This window comes from Sinocyclocheilus anshuiensis, unplaced genomic scaffold, assembly GCF_001515605.1.
Source record: "Sinocyclocheilus anshuiensis isolate Anshui unplaced genomic scaffold, SAMN03320099.WGS_v1.1 scaffold227, whole genome shotgun sequence".
Taxonomy (NCBI): domain Eukaryota; kingdom Metazoa; phylum Chordata; class Actinopteri; order Cypriniformes; family Cyprinidae; genus Sinocyclocheilus; species Sinocyclocheilus anshuiensis.
The window spans coordinates 1110188-1126957 of NW_015549590.1; the positions used below are offsets into that span (position 1 = coordinate 1110188).

Sequence of the window (16770 nt, forward strand, 5' to 3'; positions counted from 1 at the left end):
TGTGTACTGTAGCCTACCTATTGCATTTCTCTCAGCATTTTTTATAAGTCCACTTTCTCAGCATGAATATGAATCTTTACATGGAAACGTTATTCATTCCGGTATTTCCATATTGTTTTTCATTTTGGCTTTGTTTCCACTGGGTTTCTCACTGGAGAATTAATAATACTTTCACTTTACAAGTACAAGACAAGACAGTCACTCTTCTATGCGTTTAGAGTGGTCTAGTTCTGAGAAAATATTAGGTCAACTACTAATCTGTCTGTTCGGTATAAATTAAGTTCCACTTCCACTTTCTAATGTGTGTGTATTGTATATTTCCACAAGGGGGCATTTTAGTTTCATTGTATGTACCCCTACTAAAATCTTCTCTGTTTGCTATATGGGCCATTCTACAGTACTGCAAACTGCTGTCCCACAACCAAAAAACACATTTAAAAAGCATTTTAGTATTCAAATCTTAGATGTTTACTAAGATAATTATATTATCTACTGAAACCCACAATAATATTTAAAATATTAGTAAGCATATAAAATCATCATTTATTGGGTACTTTCAATTGGGAGGTAGCTGTGCCGAACCCTAACCCCTAAATTTCAACTTATGAAAATGATTAAATCATTTTTATATTTTTTTCCATTGTTGATTTCAAAAGTATCTTTTTGATTCTTTTAAAAAGTGAAGTTCAAAAAATATTTATTTTATATTTTCTTTGTAAATTATGAAAATTTATGTAAAAAAATGTGTCCTGCATTTTTCACGTCACTAACGAAACAGTGTATGTGTTAGTCCATTGGCCGAGAATGATTTTAACTACACCCCTAAATGAATAATACTTTCACTTTACAATGAGGTCCCATTAGTTAACGTTAGTTAATTTATTAACTAACAATGAGCCATACATTTGTTACAGTAGCCTATTTATTATTCTTTGTCAGCTTTTTTTTTTATTTCAAAATGTATTATAGGTTACATGTTGAAATGAACAAACTGAAATTAATAAATGCTTTAGAAGTATTTTTCACTGTTAATTTAAAAATAACTGTAGTTAATTGATTTTAATAAACCTGGAACCTGGAATCTTATTGTAAACCTGCTTTCTTAATGACTAAATCTGAGCCCCTATTTTATTGTAAAGGCTACATTTAATTCTTTGGACTTTTCATAAAATTGCTATTAAATTCACAGAAGGCTCCTTGAATGTCCACATGGTGGCACTGCATCTTTAAAGACTGTTGCAGGATGCTAACAGACACAGATAATCATCCATTGGTGAGTGTAACTCCCTCTACATCCTGGATGGAGTGTGCTTTGCATATTACTGTGAGCTAAATGTGAGCCTTTAGCCTGAGAATCCAGCTAGATCTGTGTCCCTGTGTGCATATAATTTTCAAACAGGCGTAACTAGGTGCTTTTGTCTAAAATCTGAGACAAATTTCTCAGACGCTTCTCCTCTGATCTTGGCTTCTGACTGATCGTTTTCAAGCCCCAGTGAGTGGCTTTACTTTAATGTGAACTAACCTTTGTCAGCCGCCTCTACTAACTTCAATAGTCTTTCTGAATAATGAATGCAATCAGTTCTTTTGCTTTTAAAGAGACAAAACAGAGTGTCATCATCATCATCACATAGCTGTGTGATAGCCTAAATGAAAATCATGCCACCCCACAACTGGTGTGCTGTAATTCATGTTACATGTCATGTCACAATTGAAAAAAGACATATGAAAGGAAGTCACTCTTCTATGCGTTTAGAGTGGTCTAGTTCTGAGAAAATATTAGGTCAACTACTAATCTGTCTGTTCGGTATAAATTAAGTTCCACTTCCACTTTCTAATGTGTGTGTATTGTATATTTCCACAAGGGGGCATTTTAGTTTCATTGTATGTACCCCTACTAAAATCTTCTCTGTTTGCTATATGGGCCATTCTACAGTACTGCAAACTGCTGTCCCACAACCAAAAAACACATTTAAAAAGCATTTTAGTATTCAAATCTTAGATGTTTACTAAGATAATTATATTATCTACTGAAACCCACAATAATATTTAAAATATTAGTAAGCATATAAAATCATCATTTATTGGGTACTTTCAATTGGGAGGTAGCTGTGCCGAACCCTAACCCCTAAATTTCAACTTATGAAAATGATTAAATCATTTTTATATTTTTTTCCATTGTTGATTTCAAAAGTATCTTTTTGATTCTTTTAAAAAGTGAAGTTCAAAAAATATTTATTTTATATTTTCTTTGTAAATTATGAAAATTTATGTAAAAAAATGTGTCCTGCATTTTTCACGTCACTAACGAAACAGTGTATGTGTTAGTCCATTGGCCGAGAATGATTTTAACTACACCCCTAAATTTATGATCAGGAAATATTCCTGTGTCCCCCTCTCTCATAGCTACAAGGTGTGAGTAGATAGGCCCCATCATTTTGAGGTAAATGTGTTCAAAAATCTGAAATATCTGTGTGTAACTTTAAGGAACGTCACTACCGAACACCTTTTTTCTGCAATTATGCACACTTTTTTTGGGAGTTATTCCATAACATTTAGTTTTTATATGTTTACCACTGTTCAATACTGTGCTAGCTAACCATATGCTGATTAGCATCTTTGAGCTACGTTCAAAAGTATCTAAAATTGTCGCTACCGAAACATTTGGTGGAGAAATTGTCACGACCGAAACATGTCATCATTGTTTCGGTAGTGACTAAATGGAACACATAATCCTCATATTTGGGGGAAATAAACCATTTTTGTACAGTTATACATTTTTTTTTTGTATTTGTTTTAGTAGTGTTTTAGTACGTGACTTCAAATTCTGTAATGTGATGTGGTCGCTACCAAAGCATTACTGTCACTACCGAAAATGTGCCACTACCGAAAAGTGGGATGTTTTGTCAAAAATAAAGTTTACTGAATTATCAACTAAGATGTTATAATATTTTTGGTTCAGTGTATATTCAAACTAATGAATCCTTAACTTTGAAATCAATATTATCACCTTTTTGCCTTTTACAAAGAAAAATTGGATTCAAAATACAACAAATCTCATAAATTATACTTGAAATATTGTTAAAAATGTAATTGTTATTGATTTACCTCTGAAAAAACTTCAATAAAATAGCAAAAAGAATATATTTACAATGTAGATGTAAGCAAAATCTTAATAGGTTAATATAACCCTTCTAATTAAATTATTATTACTGTGTTCCGGTAGTGACAAATTTAGGGAGAGGACAAATATTCCAAAACTTTCTGAAAATACAATATGAGAATAAACGGCACATTTCCAACTCTGACTTTGGACCAGTTCTGTAGAATGGCCCATATACAAAAACATTGTTTGATTCTTGTTTGATTCCTGAATACTTTCTCTCATTTTTTACAGGAGTGCTACGGACCCAGGGACCATCCACTCAGACACTCAGCCAGTCCAATATGAACAAGTTATATTTTCTAGGTAACGTGTTAGGTCCTATTTTATATGAAGTGGCCTTAACTACTATGTACTTACATTTAAATTAATCATTTGATACAATGCACTTATTGTATACATGCAAGTTTTTACATTGTACTTGTAAAAAAATACCTGCATCATAATTACATCTGTAATTAATTTCTGTAATTACATTTATAATTACACCGTTGACCCATCCCTTACACCTTAACCCACCCTTAAACCTTACCCGTATCCCACCTCATTAGCAGCAGAAGTGTTTTGCGATACAATATGAACACAACAAGTACATTACTTATTTTTTTATGTAAGTACATAGTAGTTCAGGCCACTTTATATGAAGTGGGACCACGTGTTATAACAACTTTATCTATCTATCTATCTATCTATCTATTTGTCTATCTATCTGTCTATCCGTCTGTCTGTCTCTCTGTCTATCTAGTGACTGTTCAATTTTGTAGTTTTTATTTTACTGTTTTACTGTAGTTTTTATTTTACTATACAACTAAAAATAGTAATTTTCTGAAATACGCAGATAGAAAAAAAAAACAGAAGAAAAACTGTGTTCAGTGATCTTTCTGTACATCGTAAGCATAGATTTGTGAAATAAAATATATGGTTTATGGGGTGTAATTTTCCCAATTGTTCTAGTTTATGGTTAACAAATGCTGTTATCCTAATTTTAGGATGCTGTATTTTTAGGATTACTACAGAGATGCATTCTATTTGACACCAGATGGTGTAAGAGAGCCAATCTGGGTTTCTGTGATGCTGTTTAGGCTCAATAAGCTGCAACGGGGGAGCTAAAAGAGGCTGAAACAAAATGTTCACATGCTGACACACAGCTCTGTTCTACTCTTTTATGGCAGATGGTTACTATACTTATGATGCTTGATTATATTTAAGCTCCCCCAGGTGCATTGTGTCTAAAAATAGAAGGAAAGAGGGAGAGAAAGAAAAGGGTTAGCGGGATTGTGCTTTACATAAAAGAGCTAGAATTGGGAGGAGGCTTTGAATTACATTTACGTCGGTTGCTTTAATTGGCTGACTGGCCCTTGTGCGTTTACTTCATTAGCATAGCTACACAGCTCTCCTCTCTCTCTCTCCTTATTGGGAAGGATGCTGTGAGGAAAGGGAGGAGGAAACTAAAATTGGTGCCCCTGAGCAGGAAAGCCCATATATGGAGTCTGATAACGCTGTCATGCGACGTCAAAATAGCCGGTACATTGAGTGTGGGCTGAGAGAAAAGGGGGGGGGGGCTACGTGCGTGTGGCATTCAGTACGTGAGTGCGTCAAAGCGGTAAGCTGGCGGTCTGTGCGAGTGCCTCTATGTCAAGTGTGTGCGTCAGTCTGAGTCAGATAGCGTCTCATCGCGAGCGTGCGTCAGTGCTGTTGCTGAGCAGTCCGCGCTCCGGGGAAAGAGTGAGGAGCATGCACTGAAAAGAAGGGATACAGCGACAAGGGTGATGGAGGAATGGGAGCGAGGAAAGGACAGTGGTTAGCAAATGGGAAGGCATTAGGAGGAACTAGAAACCGACACATGAGTACTTTTAAGTGCACTTTAATATAAATGCCTCTGTTTTGACGACCAAATACACTTATCAGCGACACAAAAGAACACTGATCCACAATGTCCATTCTTCATAAATAGCATATGTCAAGTATGTTTTCATCTCATACGATAGAAATGTCTTCAATATGTACAGACCGTTTTTTGTACAAATGTACAAATGATTACAATCTTTAACCGTTCCGCATCATGCCTAGCTAGAGGCATGTGCACCATGCACCCTGTAAATCAGCATACATACAATAAAATACTTTTTTATTTTTAAACTTAGCATGTAAATAGCTAGAACATAGGAATCAATCCTTTACTTGACCGTAGACAACTCTACGTTAGCATGTCGACACCATGGGAATAGAACCATCCTCAACCCGTGTCGATTAGTAACTGAATAGAAATAGAACCCCATCTGTATTTTCTCGCTCATTTTTTAAAACAAAACTTTTTTTTGTTTGTTTAACCCCTCTCAAAAAAGAAGAATCGATCATTCACACAGTCATTGTCACCACTCCACACCGCAGACAGCAAAGTTGCGATGTCACTGTGGTATTCACTGAATAAAGGTGCTGTTTCTCTTAGGTCTGCAACCTCTTGATGTGCCAGGCACTCAAGAGTTTAAGCAGATTGCAAGCATTACAAATATTGATGCTGCAAAAGTCCAGTGCAATTCCTTCTAGCCATGCCCATTGGAGTAGCTGGTTGAATGGATTCGTTACTCCGTGACTCAGTAGTAGCTAGAAATAAGTCCAGTAATGTCCGTGCATGCAAAGCCATGCACAATATTTTGTCCTTCTCCCTGGCGGCTTCCGCTGCAGCTTGTGTCCACCGGCCAGTAGGAGAACAATGTGAAAACTTGACTTGTCTTGCACACAAAGTGGAATTTGTTCACATTTGTACATCACATTGAAACACATTTGGAATGATATGTCCAAGAATTGCATTCACAAACTCAAAGCCCAATGTAGTCTTAATTCTGTCATTTATAATACTGTTTCTGACATTAGTTTCTGAGCTGGAAGATTGGAGAGCAAAGTGAATCAGCTGTGGGAAACATGCTGATATTGATACTTTTAGAAACTGGTCACTTTTTGAAATGACCAAATATTGATCTATTATGTGAATACATTCCACACATTGGGTTTTGTGTGTGTGATGCTGGATGACAAGCACTGAGCTATTAGCTATCTGTTGTTTCTTACTGAAAGCTTTTTTTCATGTCCTCAAAGTTCACAACTGAGTTTTTTCACTACAAGTGAATACAAATGCAAGTCTGTAAGTCAGTTTACACTTACAAAGTCAGAGCTGTAACTCTCACTCATATAAGCTCATGTTACATTATAGCAGAAAGACATAAATTGACCTCTTAGTCCTTTTAGGATTTGTTTAAGACTAGTATATTGCATTGCTACCAAAGGGTTGCACTATTATTAACATAAATGAATGGATAATTAGATGAACAATTGTGAACGTGACGATTTACTCTCAGTGGATTTGAGGAAGTTCAAGTCTTTTTTGGCATTATATACATTATGTATATATTTATACAGTTAATTAATATTCACTTTTCAGCAAAAGTAGCTCCATGAAATATGACAATATGCCATACTTAATGAAGTAAGTCACAGACTTATTTTAGAACGGAGGATCACTTCCACTCCCATCTGAAAGACAAAAAGAAGGAACGGGGACAAAATGTTAAAACCAATAACAGTTACTCAGTTTGACAAAAATGACAATAAAGCAAAATGATCAGAAAAAGGTTCAGCTTCTCACCTTTGCGGAAGCACTGTTGCGGTGCATGACTTTGGAGTTGATACAACTCAGGTTGTTGCCCCAGGCCGGGGGCGATCGAGGCACCTGCCCCAAACATGGGTTCCAGGGCGGCCAGCTCCTCGAGGAGGGACTGGGCGCAGGGCAGGCCGGGCGATGCGGGGCTGACAGGCGAGGAGACAGGCAACAAAACTGGGGAGGCGGGGAAGGCAGTCAGCTGCAGTGGTGGAGATGTTGGTATGCCCGTGAACAGAGGCGATGATGCTGCCTCTGTCTCCATGGCAACTTCGCCTGCCGCCTTCCCATCTGCCATGTTGCCTGTGTTGACTGACAACATCATAGCCCCTCGCCCGGCCTCATTGTTACAGTGCGCCGATTGGACGCTACAGAAGTGACCGGCACTCACAGCAGAGACCCCGTCGAAGTGCAAGGGTGGGCACCAGCACTCAGGAGTGGAGGGGGAGGAGGGGGGGCTGGAGTGGGAGGAGGAAGAGGGTGTCGGTGAGAGGGGAGGGGAGGACGTGAGGTCCTGCAGAAGGGTCTCCAAGACACTCTCCTCAAACAGAGAGTCATGATCAGGGAAGATGGGCAGGTCCAGGCCTTTCCAAGACTTGAGTGGGTAGAATTCGCCCAACAGTGGGATTGAATCAAGTCCCATAGAATCAAGAGATGGAGACTGAGAGCGTTCAAAAATGGTGGAAGGAACCAGCTTGGTCAGGAGTGGATCTAGGTAGAAGCCCTCTACTAGTGTGCTGATGTGTTGGGCTAAAAGCGGGATCTCCATTCTCTCTTTTTCTCTTTCACGTAGTGAGGAGAAGAAGGGTAGATTGGGCTGTTTTCCAGGTGAGGCTTCAGGTGTGAGGAGACCTTCTGGTGGGTAAGGTAGCGGCCCATGGGGGACATCAACATACAGCGGACCACGGACTTCTGGTAAAGTCATAACTGTGCAGTCACCATCACCTGGACTGTCAGGAGTAGGAGGGAGTTTCTCGTAGAGCGACCCACTGCAAGGCTCCACTGGGAAGAGGATCTCTGTGGTTGGAGATGTTATAATGAGAGGCAAAATAGTTGAAAGTGTTGTCGTCGGAGGAGGAGGTGGGCTGCCTTGTGGGTTCGTTGGCGCAGATGGAGAAAGAGATGGAGCCATCGTCGTGGTTACTGTTGCAGTTGGAGCAAGAGGAGGTGGTGAGGTAGCCCCGGTAGGATCGAAGCTAAAATGAGGTTCCCCAAAGGGGAAATTGCTTCCACCTAGTTGAGGTGTGTATGGGGGTGTGCACTCAAACTCCTTGGTCTGTTGGGCCTGGGAGGTAGGCACAGGTGGAAGAGGAAGGGGCAAGGCTGGTAGAGGAGGATCTATCTGGAATGCTGGTGGCAGCAGAATATTCTGAGTGAGGAAGTCCAAGTCAGACACTGTTGCAACCGTGACTGGAATGGGAGATGATGCAGAAGCAGGACTGGCCACAGGTTCGCTGGGCTCATGTTGGAAGAAGCTCTCCTCTTCCAAAGAGGAGAGACTGGAACGTGGGCCACTCTCCAGTTGTGCAGGCTCCATTGAGGAGCTGCCACCTTGTTCCTCAGTAGATCCCGCACTGCATGCTGCCGTGCTGAAGTCAAATGACTGACCGGAGAGGCCACTACTTCCTGGTGTAAACACTTGGTCAGGGCTTGAGAGTGTTTCTGGACTCTGTAAGCTTAGGCTTTCTTGTTGGGAAGTGCTTGAGCCCAGCACCAAGGAGAGCTGGGTTTGTTCAGAGCTCAGCTGCTGCCTGACTGACCAAGCCTCTGTCTCACTGTGGCAAAGAGAAAAAGACACAGAATTAATGATATTCTTACTTGTTTCAGCTTTGGTTTTTAGTCTTGACTTTACAGATATAGGCCAAGTCTTACCTGATAATGTAATTGTTACTGACAATAGGGGTTTCCCCAGTTTCCAGCTGCAAGACCATGTAAAGCCAGACCCATGAGTGATCTGCAGTCTCTACACGAACCACCATTTCAGCCCTGCCCTCTCCTCCCTCTCTCACTGTGTGTGGAAAAAAGATGGGTAAGTCAAAACATATTCAACTTCTTGTGAGGTTTTATGTCATGTCTTGGCGGGTGGTCAGAAGTACTTTTTTACAGCAGATGCATATTACTCTGTATTGCTCTTTGTAAGTGTCAAATGTTGATAGGCAACTGTGAGCTAGAAGAGTGCTCATGCTGGGCCTAACCAAGCAAATAAGGGTGAATTTTGTATGTTTAGTCATTCAAGAGTGAGACTCACATAGGCTGCAGTGCTGAGCTGAGGCATGTGAAAGATCCTGAGGATGCAGGAAGCTGTACCAAGATTGGGACCGCAGAGTCTCCACATTTAGACCCAAATAAACATTCACACTGAAAGTTGAAAAAAAGGAAAAATGTAAGAAAATGTTTATTTTCTTAAAGCATATAATTATTGGTATTTCACAGTTTTATATAAAAAAAAAAAACACCTAAGGCATTTAACCTTACCTGTTTTGTGCTTCCTGAAGTCTCATGTCACGGCTGTGCTGAGAACGGAAACATGGCAGGAAGAAGCTGCTCTCTAGTGCAGAAGATGAAGGTGGTTCTCTGTCCGGGGCAGTTCCACCTCGGGACGTGTGAGGCTCCAGAGGAGTGCAGAAACATACCCACACTGGGTTGGAAGTCCAGTAGGATCCTGGGGAAGACTCGATGGGAGTTTGTGACAGGCAGCGGGCACGGATTAAAACAAGTTTATTGCCTGCACTCTGCCTACGCACTGATTTGGAGGTGTTGAATCTGCAGCGGAACAGAAGATCTAAGGAGGAAAGGCACGAAAATAATGAACACTTAGAAATCTGATATATATTATGTATCTGCGTGGCATTTTTTCAAAGATCTTACCTGTGTCAGGTGAAGTTGGAGGTACCAAGTTACTCCTCATAATAAAGTGGTCTGCACTGTCTATTACGTCGTACACACTGTCCCCTTGAGCGACCAAATCTACCTAAATATTCAAAAAAGAATACACTGTAGGGGAACTTCCTCTTTCATTTATATTGCTTATGAATAGGCTAAAATAACTTGAGATGAAGGGAAGGGGAAACCTATAAAGATTTAATGAAAATAACTTTTTTTGTCTGCTTGACTCACCATTGAGTGTCCGAGGTGCTCTGAGACGCTGTCTGACAGGTACAGTAACTTCCCTTCTCCAGTCAATAGGAGAAGAAAGCCTGGCATCATTTGTACCAACTCATTCAGTTCATGAAATGTGAGGAATCCTGCAGTTTCCTCAGCACTGCTATCTGCAGCTGTATCTGAAAGAAGTAAGTTTAAGTCTGAATAAACTATTACATTTCATTTGTAAGAAAAGTGAAAGAAAAGATCATCCACGAATGCGATATCACGATTTTAATTCCGGCACCATGGACAGCGTTTGTGTTTCAGCACCATGGAGAGAAATATCGTTTCAAAGCGCTGTTTGAACTGCATGTTCTTTTGTGTCTTAAAAATAGTTCTCTGTATTTTATACGCATAAGCAGCCCAGATAGTGTTAAAAAAAAAAAATTAAAGATGCACCTGTTTGCATCAACTCGCGGCAACAAGCGCGTAAAATTAAGTATTGCCTCAACACAAACTCAGATCTATGAAGCTTTGAGGATTACTTAAAAGACTTTTATTCGACTGTTTTTCCAAACAACTGAAATTATATTTACCTTCACTGAAGAAGACAGACTTTCTCGTGTACATGCAAGCCAGCGACATGATATGAAGATAGGAGAGACGAGACTTGTCCGCATCGGAGATGGGCAACAAGTCCTTCAGGTTCCTAATCTCCGCGTTTATCTGGTCTCTTCGAGCTTTCGACGCTCCTTTGGTGGACCGATACATTGTGGTGACTAACGCTGAGGACTCTTTCTGAGCTTTGCTGAAAGTGTTGACTACGGTGCAAGTTGAGAAAAGTATGAGGCTTCTTCCCAAAAGAGTTTAGGCGCGTTCACAGGTGTGTCATCTCAGCACATGTCCAGAGTACGGCTGCTCTTCTCCTTTCACCTGCCTCTCCCGGGTTTCCCCCCGCGGTTCCGCCACAGCGCCTGGCTCAGGTTGCGGACCGGAGGCTGGATGGATCTTTCCTCCGGGTCGGAGATTGAGTCAGTCGGCTGCTGCTGAAGCCGTCTATCGCCCAGATATCCGGAGTCCGTTAATCTGGTGGAGTAACATTGCAAGCCGGTAATTTATATAGGCTGGGGCTTCACCAGTGTAGGGGGGCTCCCAGCGCGCCAACACCGACGTAAAAAAGAGCGCAAGGGGAGGGGGGATGGAGTAAAAGGGGGGGCGGGGGGATTTATACGTTTCATATAAGTGTAAGCAATGCTGAAACTCACTAGTCTCACCCCTCCCAACCCGCGCGCTCTGACTCTGCTCCGACGTCAGCATCCCCTCTCTCCGTTGATGACGTTGGCTTGAAATCGGGAGCTCCGGCGACGCAAAAAGCCCGATTTGGACAAAACCGAGCAATGGGCGGGGACAGAGAGTGAAACGTAGACGGAGTCACCGCACTTCGGTGTATAGACGTGTACAGAGAAGGGGGGTTCTGGTTCTGAGCTGCATACGAACGAGATAGAGGAGCACTCTCCCCCAATCCCCTTGTGTGGCATGCTGATTGCCTCCAACCGACCGAGTTCAGATATGATTCAGAAAATGATTTCTGTCTTGTAATCCAATGTCTTGCACTGCATGTTCATGCATGGATGCAGAAATGTTTGCATGGAAGCACGGATGCAATCCCTGACATTATTGCTGTAGTTTCATGCATCGCTGCGTTATTTGCGTCAGTTTCCACATCTGGCAAGCTGTGTGACCACAGAATGAATTCTTCAAGGGATTTCCATTCACAAAATGTAAGATTATAGTAGCATGCGGGACAATGCGCTGCAGTACTTATGATGACTTTAAATGCAGCAGTGCATGTGCCCCAGTGAACCAGACGGGGTAACCGAGAACACCGAAATCTCTGCCTAATTATTATTTCATAAATGCTTTATCTCTGTCCTTATAAGGGAAACATTGGGCGAGCATAGACAAGGACAACAGCTGTATTGAGTTATGTTTTATGAGATTGTGTGCGTAAAGCGACATTGTGGGGAAGAGCCAATGGCTCACTTAGAATCTGTAGTCGCAGTAATAGGGGACACATAATTGGTTGCTTCATTATGAACGAGGGCAGTCTGAATGAGACAGTAAGTTTAAGAATTAAATGGACATCAGGTAGGGTTAGCCATCATGCCTAACTCACTGAATTGAGTTTGTTCATTAATGATTCTTATCTATCAAAAATGCCAACTGTACAGGGGAAACGTTATATATTTTGTTTAAGTTGCATTACGTAATACATTACAAATTACAAAATGTGCATTGTGGTAAAAGTATTTTAATCGCCTCCATTTTGTTTTAAACATTTTAATTCAACGTGCAACCATATATGAAAAATGAATTTTAAAAATAGAAAATAATTTTGGAAGCAAATAAAAATGCATAACATATAGGTTAACGACTCTCAAATGTGGTCTACATGGTCCAATTTCTCTGTTATCTAATATCAATTGTGATCACAAATCAAATTATAAACCACAACCACTCCCTGGTCTCACCTAAATAACATAAAACTCCTGTCAAACAATTGCTCATTTATATCACAAGCTCTACTGATGCCTCTTTGCACTCTCTGGACAGTTTGTTCCGTCCATAATGTCCGACAAGCCGAGTGTCACAGACAGAAGTCTAGTGCAGAGCCCTCGCTGCGGTTCTGCCATTCGAGTCGATTCGTTTTCTGAAGAGGAAGCGAAATAGCCTGTTCAGTGAAGGTGAGCTATTTTTAGCAACATGCATAAACTCCAGTGCTTTTAGGAAAGTTATCACAGTGTTATCCTTGTGGCTTGCCGCGGTCATTCAACGATGCAGTAAATCATGCGTTTCATTTTCATTCATGATAAATGACCAGGAGTGCTCATTAGAATTATACACCTTGAGAGGAATACTATTTAAATGTCAGTAATATGCTATTTTAGACGGAATCAAGATGTGTTCGTCGTTCATTCATTCACCAGTCCATCAGAGAGGCACGCGCACATCTCTGAAACCCGTTGCGCGTGAATTGACAGTTTCGCTTTTCTAAAAATAGCCCATGGCTAGTGTCTGACAAACGCACTCAGATTTACCGTCCTCGGCGACACATGTAGTCTTTTTAATCAAACTTTTGTGTTTCGTGGTCAACAATAGATAGTTGAGCAGGAGTAATTAGGGGTTGAATATTAATAGTCAGTGGGTTATATGATATATGCGTGATAAGCTATCCATTAAACAAAACAAAGCTGGTTTGCTGGCTTTTGTTGGTCTCGGATAGACTAACGGTTCTTCCAGCACAAATGTCATTATAAACTAGCTAACAGAAAAGCTTGACCAGCTTACTGGTTTAGACCGGTTTCAGATGTTCTTTTCAGCAGACTTTACATTAGAGATGTTTTCAAGTTCTTATCACGTTAATACAGAATTTTTGCAGATGTGGTTATAGCGGAAATATCAGGAAGACACTGAATACAAAAGAATCCAGGGAGTGTTGCTATACACAGGGCCTTAAATTTGCCTTCTGTGTCTCATTATCAGAGTTAATGGCCTGTTTGGTTGGCACTAAACTATTAACTATTGACTAATTATGTCTGAATTCAATGCAGGATTCATTGAATTAAAGTTTTACATTTTGTTCTTTTTGATGTGATGGAAAAGGCATCTTGTAGTTGCTTAGGCTAACTAGGATGCACTCATATTCAGTGGCAGAATCATGCATAAGCTGATGCTGGTTATAGATCAAGCTGATCCCTAATGATCCTTTGTAATTGCAGTGCATCCGTCTGCAGTGCATCCATTCGTGATTAAACCCTGGCAGTGGTCACCCGTTAACAAATTTCACCTCTTAAAATAGTTGGTTGTTTTTTCTGTTCAGCAGGCCCACAGACTGATTCAGAAACACTGAAGCGTGCAAGGCAGAAACTATACATACAAGGTATGTATGTATGTATGTACTAGGTATAGTTTGTATGAATAGCCTCTGCTGTTTAATATCTTCAAAGCAGAGACAGTGGAACACCATTGTTGTTGAAGATGTTTCCTTCGGCACCCATTTCTGGTAAATTGGTGGTAATCAATGAGCACCATTGAGTGCAAATTCTGATAAGTTGATGAGTGGTCATCCTTGGTGCATAAAGTGGATGCAAATGCACATGTCAAAGTTTAATTGAAATTGCTCCTCTGCAGTGAATGGATGCCATCGGAATGAGAGTGCGAACAGCTTATAAAAACATCATAATAATCCTCAAGTAATCCACAAACAAATCCATCAAGACATTTTAACATGAAACTGTGGCTTCTGGCTAAAATACAAGTCTATAATAACTCATCCAGTGGAAAATTCCATCAGTTGTCGTCTCACATCAAACTCCGCCAACATATTAGTTTAAAACAATTTTGGACTGTTTTTGCTTGTAAACAGTGCTTGAACTGTGCATATTTCTCTCCTGATTCAGATGAGACTACTGAAGAAGCAACTTTATAGATAGAAGGCTCATATTTTAGCAGGAAGCAAAAGTTTGAATTTATAAACGTCTTAATGATGGATCTGTTTCTTACAAACATGCATGGAGATGTGTGGGTTACTTATTGTGATGTTTTTATCAGTTGTTTGAACTCTCATTCTGACGGCACCCATTCACTGCAGAGGATCCATTGGTGAGCAAGTGATGTAATGCTAAATGTTTCCAAATCTGTTGCGATGAAGAAACAAAGTCATCTACATATTGGATGGCTTGAGAGTGAGTATTTTTTAATTTTTTTATTTTGGTGAACTGTGTCTTTAATTGCATTTCCTTTATAATTCTAAATTACATACATAAGGTAAAGGCAAGTTGCTATATTTGGTCTTTCCAAAATGTTTTCAAAAGTTTTTGTAGAGGTCGTTATGTTACAATCAGGATTTTCTGATCATCTAAGGGCAAAAGATAATAGTTGAGTGCCTGTCGGATGTGAGTAAATGGATAATGCCCAGTATGACATCCCTCTGTTATAGCAGTATGTCCCTAGGAACAGGAAGATGTAATTTAGCCTGTGCCCAGAGAGCACGACTGAGTTGACTCTGCCCACTTGAAGCCTCCTCTGATTTTACACACAGTGGACTAAAATAACCATGCAGGAAATGGAGAAGTTTCACAATTTTTTGTAAGAATGTGAATTTCTAGTCTTTTCAACCCAATATGAGACTAATTTCAAGACTTGTGTGAAGGCAATTTCAAGATGAGAAAATTAGGGTAAAAATAATTTGCTTTAATGCAAGTTATATTACCCATTATGCCATGCATTAAAATACATATTATGTTTGGAACCAGGTGAGCTAATTCTAAAGTCATCTGTGCAAGTTTAATTCTGCTCTTCCATCAAAGAGTTTTGCAAGTGCACTGAAAGAAGAGTTGCAAAAAATACTTTAATGTGAAACAAAATGTCATTGGCTTCTTGTGCAGCTGAAGTATGCTTGTCCTCTATCTCAAGATTCTTTCTCTCCGCACTGCTGTTTATTTTTACACAGAGAGAATCAAGGTCTTCACTCTTGAAAGAAAGGAGCTAACCTGTCGCCTAGCAACACCTCCCACTCCTGCCGAAGCCAGAGGAAGAGAAGAGAGGAAGAGGAAGGACTGAAGCTGTCTATGAAACTGATGAGAGAGACAGAGGTAAAGAGTAGGGTATGGGGTTGCCTTTAAAGTCAAGAGAAGCCAGCTCATCGTGCCAATGTGTGGGCATATCTGTGATATCCGTAGCCCACTGAGAGGCCGATGAAGTTGCAGCTGTCATGGCATTTAAATCATCTAGATTTAAGTATAATAAATTATCTAATGCATTGTTCAGCTGTGCGCTGCTTGATTCATATAAACTATTGTGAGTGAGCCGATGTAACACTCAGACACCCACACACTACCTCCCTCCCTTCCCCATCTCTGTCAGAGATACTTCCCCAGCCTGCAGCCTGGTGTTTTTTTTCTTTCTTTTGCGGTGTATTTTTAGACCCAGGGCTCAGAACAGTGGGAAAATGTGGACTTTTGTTGAAGTATTTCTATCTCTCTTTCGGGTTCTGTGAATGGTGACTACTAATTCATGATTTTTTTCAGTGCTTGCTGTAGTTTTGCATATGTCTTGCCCTTTAAATCACAGTTCTTTCTCTTTTTGTTAAGAAAATTTTCCACCGATCTATAGTCCAGCAAAAGCATTCTATAATTCCATAAGGTCTTTTTGCCCCTCTTGCTGTTTAAGCTCACTACTCAATTCCAGCGCTACATGCCAGCACATTGTGCTCCTTTTTCACTCCCTCTCTTTCTCCCTTCGTAAGTTGTTGCTGATGCAAGGTTGCCATGGTGATGTGATGTAGATGTGACATCAAAACAGACCTCAAGCAGCAGATTTTTCCCCTTTCAGTCTGTCGCTCGCTCTCTGTTCTCTCATCTCATTTCATATTAAGCCAAAGGCATTGCATTACAAAACACCTCCGTGAGCTTCTGATCTAAACCCACCTCACAAATATAAGAAAGATGTCCTTTTAACTGCACATCCTGCAATTTCTCTTAAAGTAATGCAGCTTTTAGTGACCATAAGAGATCCATTATTCTTCGCCATTCAGGCCTGCCTTTGATAGTAGCGATCAATGATTCAGTGTGTGTGTCTTTCTTTCTCTTTGCCCATCTCTGTGCATTTCGATCTGACTGCAATGTGTTCTCAATGCAACTATAGTCTTTGTAACAGTATTTGTGGTGCCCAGGTTTGTTCTTCATCCTTCTCATCTGTAGCTGTTTATTTGTTGTTGGGATCCACATTACAAATCTAGGATTTAAAAATCCTTACAAGTCAAAGAAAAGAATTTTCTAAAATGCAAGTGAATATTTTAATCTTTTAATAT

General features: G+C 40.2%; 1 protein-coding gene and 1 long non-coding RNA gene across 2 annotated transcripts; one reads left to right on the forward strand and one right to left on the reverse strand.

Moving 5' to 3' along the window:
- Positions 1-1139: 1139 nt before the first annotated feature.
- On the forward strand, positions 1140-9383 carry LOC107658060 (uncharacterized). The gene is made up of 5 exons (XR_001630744.1): positions 1140-1273; positions 3395-3466; positions 8716-8844; positions 9043-9198; positions 9311-9383. It is a non-coding gene; the product is annotated as an uncharacterized LOC107658060 (long non-coding RNA).
- LOC107658056 (neuronal PAS domain-containing protein 4) lies at positions 6547-10974 on the reverse strand. Its single transcript, XM_016446463.1, has 8 exons — positions 10496-10974; positions 9933-10096; positions 9684-9786; positions 9291-9597; positions 9064-9173; positions 8688-8823; positions 6804-8590; positions 6547-6691 (listed from the first exon to the last, which is right to left on the reverse strand). Exons 1-8 carry the CDS (start codon positions 10668-10670, stop codon positions 6663-6665), a joined length of 2811 nt encoding a protein of 936 aa, XP_016301949.1. The 5' UTR covers positions 10671-10974; the 3' UTR covers positions 6547-6662.
- Positions 10975-16770: the final 5796 nt, after the last annotated feature.